Raw genomic sequence first — 10,986 nt, forward strand, 5'->3', positions numbered from 1 at the left:
TCATCTGGGATTTGGTAGTCCTTGCGAAATTCAGCTATTGCACCAGGAGAGTTAACTAAAAACCTATACTTTCCCATTTATGGTCTAAGTTATGGGTAAATTAAAACTTGAGTGCGATCTCGGTCGAAGATTTGTGCTGTGTAGCTCGGTTGAGTGCTCAAAGGAGTGCCTGGGCAACCTAAGTCTGCAAAGTGAAAAACAAAGGTGTTAAGCACAAACCATGGGACCGTGTTAAAAGAAAAAAAGGCAAGATAAATGAAGCATTACCTCGGCTATGTGGCCTACTACGGGTTTAAGCTCGGTTTGAGCAAAGGGTCTGTTAGCTCGGTCTCGGTAAGCGGTTCGATAGCTCTGGTAGAAGGAAGGTTCTGTTAGACCGGTTGAGCTTCTAGGGGCAGTTTTCTTAGTTTGATCTAAACTAAGAGCGCCGGTTTAGCCCCAAGACATAGCTCGGTCGGTAGAGAGGCTTTCAAACACACTAATTGCGGACTTGGTTTGGTTTGTTATCTAGGCAAAGTTAAATCAACAGATGGTTTGACTTGTTGAAATTACTGGTATAGCATGAAGTATTAGTTCGGTTGGATAAGTCTGACTAAGATTCACAGCAACTACAAAAAACTTCTTAGTTCAGTTGCATAATTATTTGAGATCAAACCCAGTGTTTCTACAGATTGTTTTGTAAGTTCAAGTTGTTCTATTGCTAAGTTTTTTCCAGAAAAACGCATGATCAAGCAGAAAATATGTTTTGCAAAAACACAAAACAATATGCCATGAATTGTAAAAAACAAAAACAAAACAGATTTGAGTAGCTTACCAAGTCAAGAGGAAGAAAGTGAAGATGGAAGCAACAACAGTGAAGAACACGAACTCAGCAAGCTCAGGGGTTGAAGAAGTAGAGGCACAGAGAGAGAGTGAAGGAGATGAATAGTGTAGTGGTAGATTCAAAATGAAAAGTTTGTTTTGTGTAGAAGGAAGGACAAAAAGGGCGGGACTGTTCAAATTTCGCGAGATACGAAGACGACATGACAGCTGCCTTCAGCCAATAAGAGCATGCCATGTGTCCTTGGAATGAGAAGCAATTCAGCCTCTGTGTTGAAAAGACGTTTTGACCAGACAGGTACAGCCCAGAGTAAATTTAGCTCAGCTGGAAAGGCTTAAGAATTTAGCTCAGCTGGAAAGGCTAAAGGGTTTTTTTAGCTCGGCTGGAAAGGCTAAAGAGTTTAGCCCGATCGTAAGGATAAAGTTTTTAGCTCGCCTGATAACAGGTAATTCCTATCATGCTACGCAGATGGAATTAAAGAGCAATTAAGAGGGTAATTTATACCTAAATGGGCCGAGCTGGGTAAATGAGCCGTTCTTTGGGCCACAGTAAGAAGGGTTGGATGAAAGAAGGCTTGTAGTTAGCTCGGTCCTAGTATGCCTTATTGTTATCCCGGTCCGAAAGAATCTTGAAGTTAGTCCGATCTAAGAGAAGCTCTGAATATAGCTCGGTTGTCGTACTCAAAGTTAGCCTGGTCATGGCTTATCGTGGTTATCTCGGCCAGAGCCTTGCTGTTTGTTAGCTCGGTCTGATCACACCATGGTTAGCACTGGGAGAAACCGGGATAAGAGCAATGAATGGAAGAGCCGAACTAAAGTTAGCTCGGTCTAGTCTGCAGCTTAGCATAGGCATGCTTACCTCGGTCATATTGGAGTCCGACCATGGTAAAACCATTTCACTTGGTTTAAGCAGTGAGAAGGGTGTTGAAGGATAAGCATTATCTTTCAGGAGTATAACTCCTGGGAGGACTCTACATAGAGGAGTAAGAGTCCTACTAGGATTATGCCACGCGGAACCTATAAAAGCTCACAACATCACCTATGGAGAGGTAACACAACTTTGATTCCCAAACACACAGATTTTTTTGTCTATTTGTCTATTTTGCTGACTTAGGCATCGGAGAGGTATCCGGCACACACTCGCCGGCTAGCTCACGTTTGTGTTTTCAGGGAGTAAAGTAACGATGAACGGAGGAGCGCAGACTTGATCAACAGAATTATACGGGAAGAATATTTCGTACCCGTACAAATGACACAACTCTTTTGACTTAATGCTTCCCTAGCTAAAATGACAACTTTCTGCTGAATGTTTGAGGTTTTTTATTTGGTGACTTTTTTTTTCGCCTTTAATAAACTTTTTAAAAGTAAAAACTTTTGGATTTAGCTTGACGGGACAAATGAAAAAATTAAAAAAATTAACGAATTTTTGAAAAAGTTCAGGAAAAACAACAAATAAGACAAAGATAGTATAATTTTTTGGGGGTGCTTACGTGTAGGTCCTAACAGATGAACTTATTGTCCAACAGGTCCTGTGATAAATAATGATATATTTCATTGAACACTATTAAAAAAAGTCATTAGTTATTAATTTTCAGCAATGGTTTGAAAATTTTGTCACAAAAAAATGTTACTAATTATAAGTTTTAGCGACAGTTTAAAAAAATCATCACAAAAAAATGTCAATAATTTTCAAGTTTCAACCATAATTCAAAAATTTCTTCATAGAAAAACATCACAAATTATAAGTTGAAGTTACAAGTTATAAAAATTGTGACAAAAAGTCACTGATTGTCAATTTTTAGCAATATGTAAAAAATTATCACAAAAAATTGTTTTACAATGACTAACTTTCAATAATAGGAATTAAGTCAAACTATTAGGACCTATTTATGGTTCACCCAAATTTTTTTGTCTTTTTATTTTTCATTTTTTATTTTTTTTGAATTTGTCTATATAAAATGAACCAGAAAACTAAAAAAAAATGACATAATTTTGAAAAAAAAAATCATTAAAGGCAAAAAAATAAAATAAAATAAAATAAAATTGGAAAAAGGAGTGACATTTTTGGCCAATAATCGTTTCGGAAGTTACAAAATAAGCAATTTATTGGCTTATTTGTTACAGGTCGTCACATTATTTCTCTATTTTTTTATATATTTTTTTATAAAAAATCAAAAAATTAATTAAAATAATCAATTCACAAAACAATTCTAAAAATAGCCAATTCTCAAAACAACGCTAATTATTTTTCTTTGGTTGTGGATCCAACTAATAAGTAGAAGAGCACATATGTATTCTTTTCCGATGCATATCATATGCACCCTACCACTAAATGTATCATCAAGTCAATAAATTTCATAATATCAATTACAAAATACGTAACCTTATCACGAATTGGCGTAACAAAATATTCAAAATTTTGTGACTTGGTTACGACATTTTTTGTTTCGTCAATTTGTGGCAAGATTATATATTTTATAATTGATATTATGAAATTTATTGACTTGGTTATACATTTAGTGGCAGGTTGCATATGGTGTGCACCCTTTATGCACCCTGAAGGGGTGCACACCATAGCATTTCTCCCTCAAGTATGATCTATTTTCTAATTGCCCTTCAATTCACTACAATAAATTGAAATTTAGAGGGGAAATTAACTTTTAGAGCAAAATCTTAATTATCAAAAATATTATTATTATATTTATAGTAACACAAACAAATATTTAGTACTCAATTTTTTTTTTCCCGCATAAAATTATTCTTTCCCTAAAAATACATTTACTAGTGACACAGACACAAAAAATACTACACTATTGTAGCATTTTTACTTATTTAGCACAATAAATACTACATGCTATTAGAACATCTTGTAAAAATTTTAAATAAAGTGCAATTTTATTGGGTTAAAATTGCACTAAAAAAAATAGTACACAACTGAAGAAGGCAACTCTAACACTCAAAGACATTTTGTCTAAGAAAAGTATATAGAAAGGATTTAGCTTGTGTCTGGTTAAAAGTTAAATTGGACCAAATAGTTCAGATCTTTTATCAGTAAGAGTCATTAAACATAAAGAGTTTATAAAAACATGGTTCAAATGAGTTTTTTCAAATATTCTAACTGATTGGAGTCTTCCGTTTAATAACTCTTACCGGTTAAAGATCTCAATTGTCTGATCCATTTAAAATTCCAACAGGAAACAATTCACATCCATATAGAAAATGCGTTTTGTATGTTGCTTCATCAATTTGCCAAATCTACACCCAAACAATATTTTGTGCTCCTTAAATTGGTTTATCTAACGCTCAAGACTCTCTAAATGTAATTAGCTAGGAGAGAATGAGACAAAATGCCTATAATGTTGAAGTTTCATTCTGTGATGAGATCAGAAAAAAATGCTTAAAATGTTCTAAGGCCTCGTCTGTTTTCAGGGGTAGAATGGAAGAAATTGATAGTAAGAGAATTGTTAGTGAGAGGATTGATAGTGAGTGAATTAGTAAAATTGTGTTTGTCTTTATGATAGTTGTTAGTGTGGGGATTATTAAATTATTTTTATATAAAATAATAAAAAAATGATTTTTACTTAACAAAAAATACAAAAATATTAAATATTAATGTTTAAAAAAAATGCCCAACAAATATAAAAAATATAAAATAATTGCAGTTGATTAGTTGACCGGCCGGACTGCTGGGCGGATGTCCAATAACACCCAATCCGAACCGATTATTTTGTTAATACCATCTCTCAACTCAAACTATTAATACCCCTCGCCAAGGCCTATCGTAGTCCGAAGGGACTACGAATTCGGAGCTCCAAGACTAAATCAAACATGAGCCATCTTCATTGTTTATCTATCATAGTCCGGAGTGGACTGTAATAGCGAAAAACAAATGGGGCCTAAGGACATGTTTGATTATGTGGGTTATAGCATATGATTAAGAGAATTAATCCATGAGACTCACATTTCAATATTTGATTGTAATTTTTATTATTTTGATTAGATTCTGAAAGACATTCTATTTGGCAAAATTGACAATTTTTTTTAATCCCATGATTAATAATGCAAAATAAACATACAATTGAGATTATATGTCCATATCTATTGCAAAACAAACATGAATAAGACGATTTTACTAATCTAGCAAAATAACTAATCTTACACAAATCACATAAATTATTAATTGTTTCACTATTAATCTTATTAATCAAACCGGTCTAAATAATATTCCAATTGGAGAAAATAACAAAAGAGAGCAAACTGGTAAATCTGAGGACAGGTGGGGGTTATATTTAGTAGGAAGGAAGCTGGCAGTGGCAGCATCTTAATTCTATTGCCTCTTTGCCCTTTGCCTTTATTCTCTTGTAAGAAGAGGCAAATCTTCATTCTTCTTCACTCTTCACATCCATCCATATCTACCCAGTACCCACCCACTAGTTTTCACAAACCCCCAAAAAAACATGGTGGAACAGAGAAGTTGCAGCAACCTAGGAGGCCTTGTATTCCCATGTCTTCTTCTTCTGATTATCTCTTTTTCAGGATGTGTTGAAGTTGAAGCATACAAGAACTACACAGTTGGTGACTCATTGGGTTGGTATGACACCCTTCTCAAGCCTACTGTCAATTACCAAAAATGGGCTACTGGCAAGAACTTCTCTCTTGGAGATTTCCTCAGTAAGTACTCAAACTCAATCACACACACACACTCATGATTTCTCTCTCCTTTCATTTCTTGCCTTTATGTTTTCATTTTTGTAATATGTGATCAACGCATAAAATTTTATCCAGAAAATAATGTGTAATTCAGATTCAATTCTTGTATTATATGATAGAGTTCAAACTTATAGAATAAATCTGGGCTACATATTTTTTTTTTAAATAAAATTTTGGTAGCAAATATGAGTATGTCTAGAATTATTGTTTTGCAATTCTTTTCTTAGATGTTTATCTTCTGTATTAACAAGTTCATGGTTTTCAATTAAATGAAAAAATATATATATTTTTTGATTCTGATCCATTGTTATGGGAATATCAAAGTGTATGTGGAATTTTTCCAAAAAAAATGAGTATTACAAATTCCAATCAATATAAATAGAAATATTTGACTAAACTAACTTTTTTTTTCTTCACACTTTTTTGCCAGTTATTTTAAGACCAAACTTTTGTTTTTTAACTTAAAACTGAACTTTAATTTAAATATGGCATAACTAATGTAATTCTGCCTTATTTGATTGGTGACTAATTTTAGAAACCATGGTTGGAACTACAGTTGAAGTTACTTTCCAAAAAGCAAAAAACAGCAGAAAGATCTGAGTTCTATTTTTATTTTTTTGTTTTTTTATTTTTGGAAATGTTTATGAAAATAGAAAATAAAAAAGGCTTTGGTGTTTATTTCATTTTTTCTTGGGATAATTTATTTTTGGAATCAATTAAGAAAATCTTTCTATATGAACTCTGAAATCATGACATAATCATTTGTAAGCAGCTTTTATGGAAAGGATTCCACTGAGCTTAGGGAAGTGTCGGTTGTGGTTAAAAGTCGTTATGCACCTTGTCTTTTGTTAATAAAAAAATTATAAAACTATTTAAATTTATATTATATAATTTTTTTATTGAGTTATTAAAATTATGATTAATTACATTTTTCTTTTAGTTTTCAAAATATGAGTTATGTTTAATTTTGATCTATAATATTTAAATCGTGTCAATTTATAGTCTTGGTACATAAACAATGGTTCGATTTAGTCCATAATAGTTAAATTAGGTCAATTTAGTTTTTATAAACAGTGTTTCAATTTGTTTCTATAACTTTACTCATTAAAAATTATTAAAGTCAAGGTAAATGTTTAATTTTGATAACCAAAATAACACATATTACTTGTTCTGGGATTAAAAAAGTGTAAATTTGTTATATAAATTTTTATTTTAGCGACATGAATCACATATATGAGAAACTATAAATGTAATATTTTAAATGAATTTTTGTATTAATTACTAATTTTAATAGTTTTTACTCATGGAGTTGTGTTGTGTGGCCAAATTAAAATATCATTTATATATTAAAAATTAAATTGATATAATTTAAATATTAAAAATTAAAATGACATAAATAAAATATTCATGAATTGAAAATGTAATTAACCATAAAAATTAGGACAGACTATGATTAAATTATGAGTACAATTCACATAGACTGTGCACGCATATTAACTCAACAATAATGCATGTGTAGTAAAATAGTTTTAGAGCACCATTCATTGCATGATACATATAATGTAATATATTAAAAATCAATACAAAAAATATTAAGTCGTACTGTTTTAATCAATAATAATCTAGTTAGGATTATAGATTTTTCCATAACCAACAAATAATTTTTAATTTGATTGTTGAACAAAAAAGAATGATTTATCTAATAAGTTTTATAAATTGTTAGTATTTATTAAAAGCATAACATAATGGGGTGGTTTGAGATGTTTTAAATAAGTACACTTTTTAATTTTTTGTAAAAAAAATATATAAAAAAATAAAGAAAGTGAATAAAAAAATAAAAATAAAACGTTGATAGATATTAATTGATATAATCAAAATATATATATATATATATATATTTACGAAAATGATCCGTAGCTCGAATGTGTAGAGCTCGAATGGTTTGAATGGTACGAAAAATATTATCTTATTGGTAAGAGAATTAAAAAAATCCTTAAAATAACATCGTTTTAAAATTTTAAACCATTTGAACATTTAATATTTCGAGCTATCTAACGAAATAGATATTTTTAATACATGCCAAATAAACACCTAATATTTTGTAACTCTATATTTTGTGATATAATGGATTTGGTGTAAGACCCAACTGACAATGCATGTGAAGTAAAGGAATTAGATATCTTTTTTGTGAAAACAGCTGTCCATGTGATGCTGATATCTTATCTCATCTGTTTCAGTGAGACATATTCATGTACCCTCACTCCACTCCACTTTAAAAGTAGGTTTTCCAGACCAATAAATGTTGAGTTGTATTGACAAGTTAAGCATCTATCTATTATTGACTCATAAATTAAAATATTAAAAAAAAAAAACATGATTGGCTTGTTTGCTGACCTAATTTTTAGTACTTCTGGCAGTAAACACTCAAGACTCCAGCGCTTTAAGGATAGTTTTGTATAATTTATCTAAATTGTTTATAATAATTTATTTTATTTTAAAAATTTATGTCAAAATTTTTGGTCTATTTTTTTTATTTATAATTTATGAAATAAAATAATTTAAATAAATTGAAAAAATTTAATTGTCTAGAAACTGTGGAAGTAATACTTTTAGCTTATGTTTTTATTATCAATTTTTATTTTACAATAAATTGCATCAAACAGATCGTTAATACACTTAATCAATTCAAAAAATAAAATAATAATAGAAAAAATTGGTAAAAGGTACATCTCAAAAGGGTGTAAGGTACTTAGATCCATGGTAAAAAAATATTATTTGGTAATAAAGACACGTCGACAAAGTCATTGGTGGCCAACGGCGATGATTGACAATTGACGATAGCAGGTGATGGTGGTGAAATAGAGAAATATATGATATTTAATAGATAGGTTGTTAAATGAATGTCATATGTCATATTTCAACAAATAAATAGATAGATTGATTTTAACCTATAGACATATAGATTAATTTTAAGTTGTCCTTTTGTAAAAATTATGTAATTTTGGCTAAAAAATTTTAGAATTTGAGCCTAATAGCTCAAAAGATTCAAAAATGAACTTATGACCTAAGGCCATGTTTGTTTTTAGAAATAGAAATAGAATAGAGGAGATTTATAGTGAGGGGATTAATAATGAGGAGATTGATAGTGAGAGGATTAATAGTGAGAAATTGTTAAATTATTTTTATATAAAACAATAAAACAAATAAAAAAATATAAAAAATTAAACATTATATTTTAAAAAAATTCCCAATATATAAAAAATAAAAAATAAATAAAAAATTCTAATCCTCTCACTATTTTTCTAATACTATCTCTACCTCCTCCTTACCAATCCCTCTTCTAAGGGGACTACTAATACCAAGGGATTAATAGTCCCCTCCTCATCTCTCAAAACAAACACCCCATTAATAATACCAAGGGATTAGTAATCTCAATCCCCTCCCTATAACGACAAACAAACGGAGCCTAAGTGATCATAATAAGACCTCATAATGAGCTTTCTACATTTATATCACGACAAGTGATAAAAATGAATCTAATTTTTATATGTAAAATGTTTATTAGTTTAATGGCCGAAGGTGGCATCTCGAGTATTGCCTTGATCTTCGAAGGCTCTATTCCGTTGTGAAAATTTTAATATAGTTAATATGTGTTATAGAAAAGTAAAATTTATTTAAATGTGTATAAATATATATGTATATAAAATAAAATAACTAAAAATTAAATATATAAAAAAAAAGGTACGGTGGTTGGGCCAACGCACTTCGTTAGCAAGTGAAAATCAAATGGATCCTCAATTTTTTGTGGGATGGAATTTAAATTTGGGTGTGTAGTAGTCAAATTTAGGCAAATTACATGACGTTATATATTTTTATCAATCAACTTTTTAAAAATTAAATTCATATTATTTGTTGATGCAGTTTTCAATACTGATAGTAACCATTCGGTGGTACAAACATACAATTTCACAACATACAAGCGTTGTGATTCCTACAATGCCCTAGAAAATGACACCACCGAGTGGTCGACGACGGACCCTTCCTCCACCAGTATACAGCCGGTCACGGTGGCGGTTCCTCTGGTCAAGGAAGGAATGAATTATTTTTTCTCCGGCGACTATGATGGTGAACAATGCAAATTTGGGCAGCACATGAAAATAAATGTGACATATGGACAAGGATTGCCAAAAAGTTTGATGAACCCGTCCGATGAAGCCCCGGCACCGGCAAATCCGAATTCCGGCGACGATCAATCAGCACCGGACACTGTGGTTCCTGCAAATTTCAGTAATCCTCAAGATAGTAGTGATAATGCTGTGGCAACATCAGGGTCTGTTTCTTTATCAACTGGTTTTCTAAATGGAGTTCTTGTATTGCTAGGGGTCAATTTGTATTATCTAACAGGGTGAGAGGTATTCAAAAAAAAAAAAAAAAAAAAAAAGTGCTTTAAACAAAATATTTTATTATTATTATTTTTTTTTTATGACTTTTCTTGAGAGAATGTTTTCTTTTCTTTTCTCATTTATATTCATTTGTGAGCTGTTAGATCTATAGGAATGTATGATTGCATTACGCTAATTAAATATTTATATTTTCTTTCTTTTGTGGTCATAGTTTTGTTTTATTACTAATCAAAAGACAGCATACAGTGTGTGTGGCTTTTCTTCATTGTTTTGTTTTGTAATTATTATTATTATTATTTTTAATTTAAAGTTCTTGTTCTCATGTCGTGTATCTATTCCCTGTAAAAGTGACACCAAAGGAAGCAAAATTATGGCCAGAATTAGTTTGCTTTTCAAAAATTTGTTTCAATTTTTTTTGTTAAAAAAAAATAAAAATTTAGTTTCGTGAAAAAATAAAAAAAAATTAAAAGAACTTATTATTTGTATATAGTTTTATCTTTTTGGATGGTAGAAATAATTTTTAAAAATTTAAATATATATTTTTGATGTTTATTTTTATCAAATTAATTTTTAATTTTTCAAATACATTTTTAGAAACTAGTGTTTGAAATGCAAAACAAAAATGTAGAGGGAGAGAATTGTGATCACGTTGAGTAACAGTTCTGTTATGAAGATAAAAAAAATTTACAAGAATAAATAAGACTTTTCAAAAAATTCTCCTGGCAATATATTTCTGAATTTTATTTATTTATTTTTCCATTCATATATATTTTGTGTTTAATTATGTGTTTTTATATTATAATAAAAAAATAAAATGTGTACTTTTTTTAATTTTTAATAATTAAAATAGAAAGACTCATGATGAAGGAATTTTCTGTGGTACACAAAAATGATTTTCATGTATCATACATAAGTTAATTTTAGCTATTAGATTTAAGTCAGCAGAAATCCTGACCATTCATTGGTAATGATAAAAATCAAATTCAGAAAACAAGGTAGTTTGGTGAAACACGAAGTGATTTTTAGAGAAACAAAATGAATTTAACTTACTAGT

General features: G+C 30.1%; 1 protein-coding gene across 1 annotated transcript; it reads left to right on the forward strand.

Moving 5' to 3' along the window:
• The first annotated feature begins 5,053 nt into the window (after positions 1-5,053).
• On the forward strand, positions 5,054-10,140 carry LOC114307380 (early nodulin-like protein 18). The gene is made up of 2 exons (XM_028252790.2): positions 5,054-5,490; positions 9,451-10,140. Exons 1-2 carry the CDS (start codon positions 5,277-5,279, stop codon positions 9,936-9,938), a joined length of 702 nt encoding a protein of 233 aa, XP_028108591.1. The 5' UTR covers positions 5,054-5,276; the 3' UTR covers positions 9,939-10,140.
• The last annotated feature ends 846 nt before the right edge of the window (positions 10,141-10,986 follow it).

Source organism: Camellia sinensis, unplaced genomic scaffold (genome assembly GCF_055761805.1).
Source record: "Camellia sinensis isolate YWXY unplaced genomic scaffold, ASM5576180v1 Unanchor1, whole genome shotgun sequence".
Classification (NCBI taxonomy): domain Eukaryota; kingdom Viridiplantae; phylum Streptophyta; class Magnoliopsida; order Ericales; family Theaceae; genus Camellia; species Camellia sinensis.

Coding starts and splice junctions, on each gene's coding strand:
- LOC114307380 (XM_028252790.2), top strand. CDS start 5,277: ATGGTGGAACAGAGAAGTTGCAGCAACCTAGGAGGCCTTGTATTCCCA. Junction 5,491..9,450: donor CTCTCTTGGAGATTTCCTCA/GTAAGTACTCAA, acceptor TTGTTGATGCAG/TTTTCAATACTGATAGTAAC.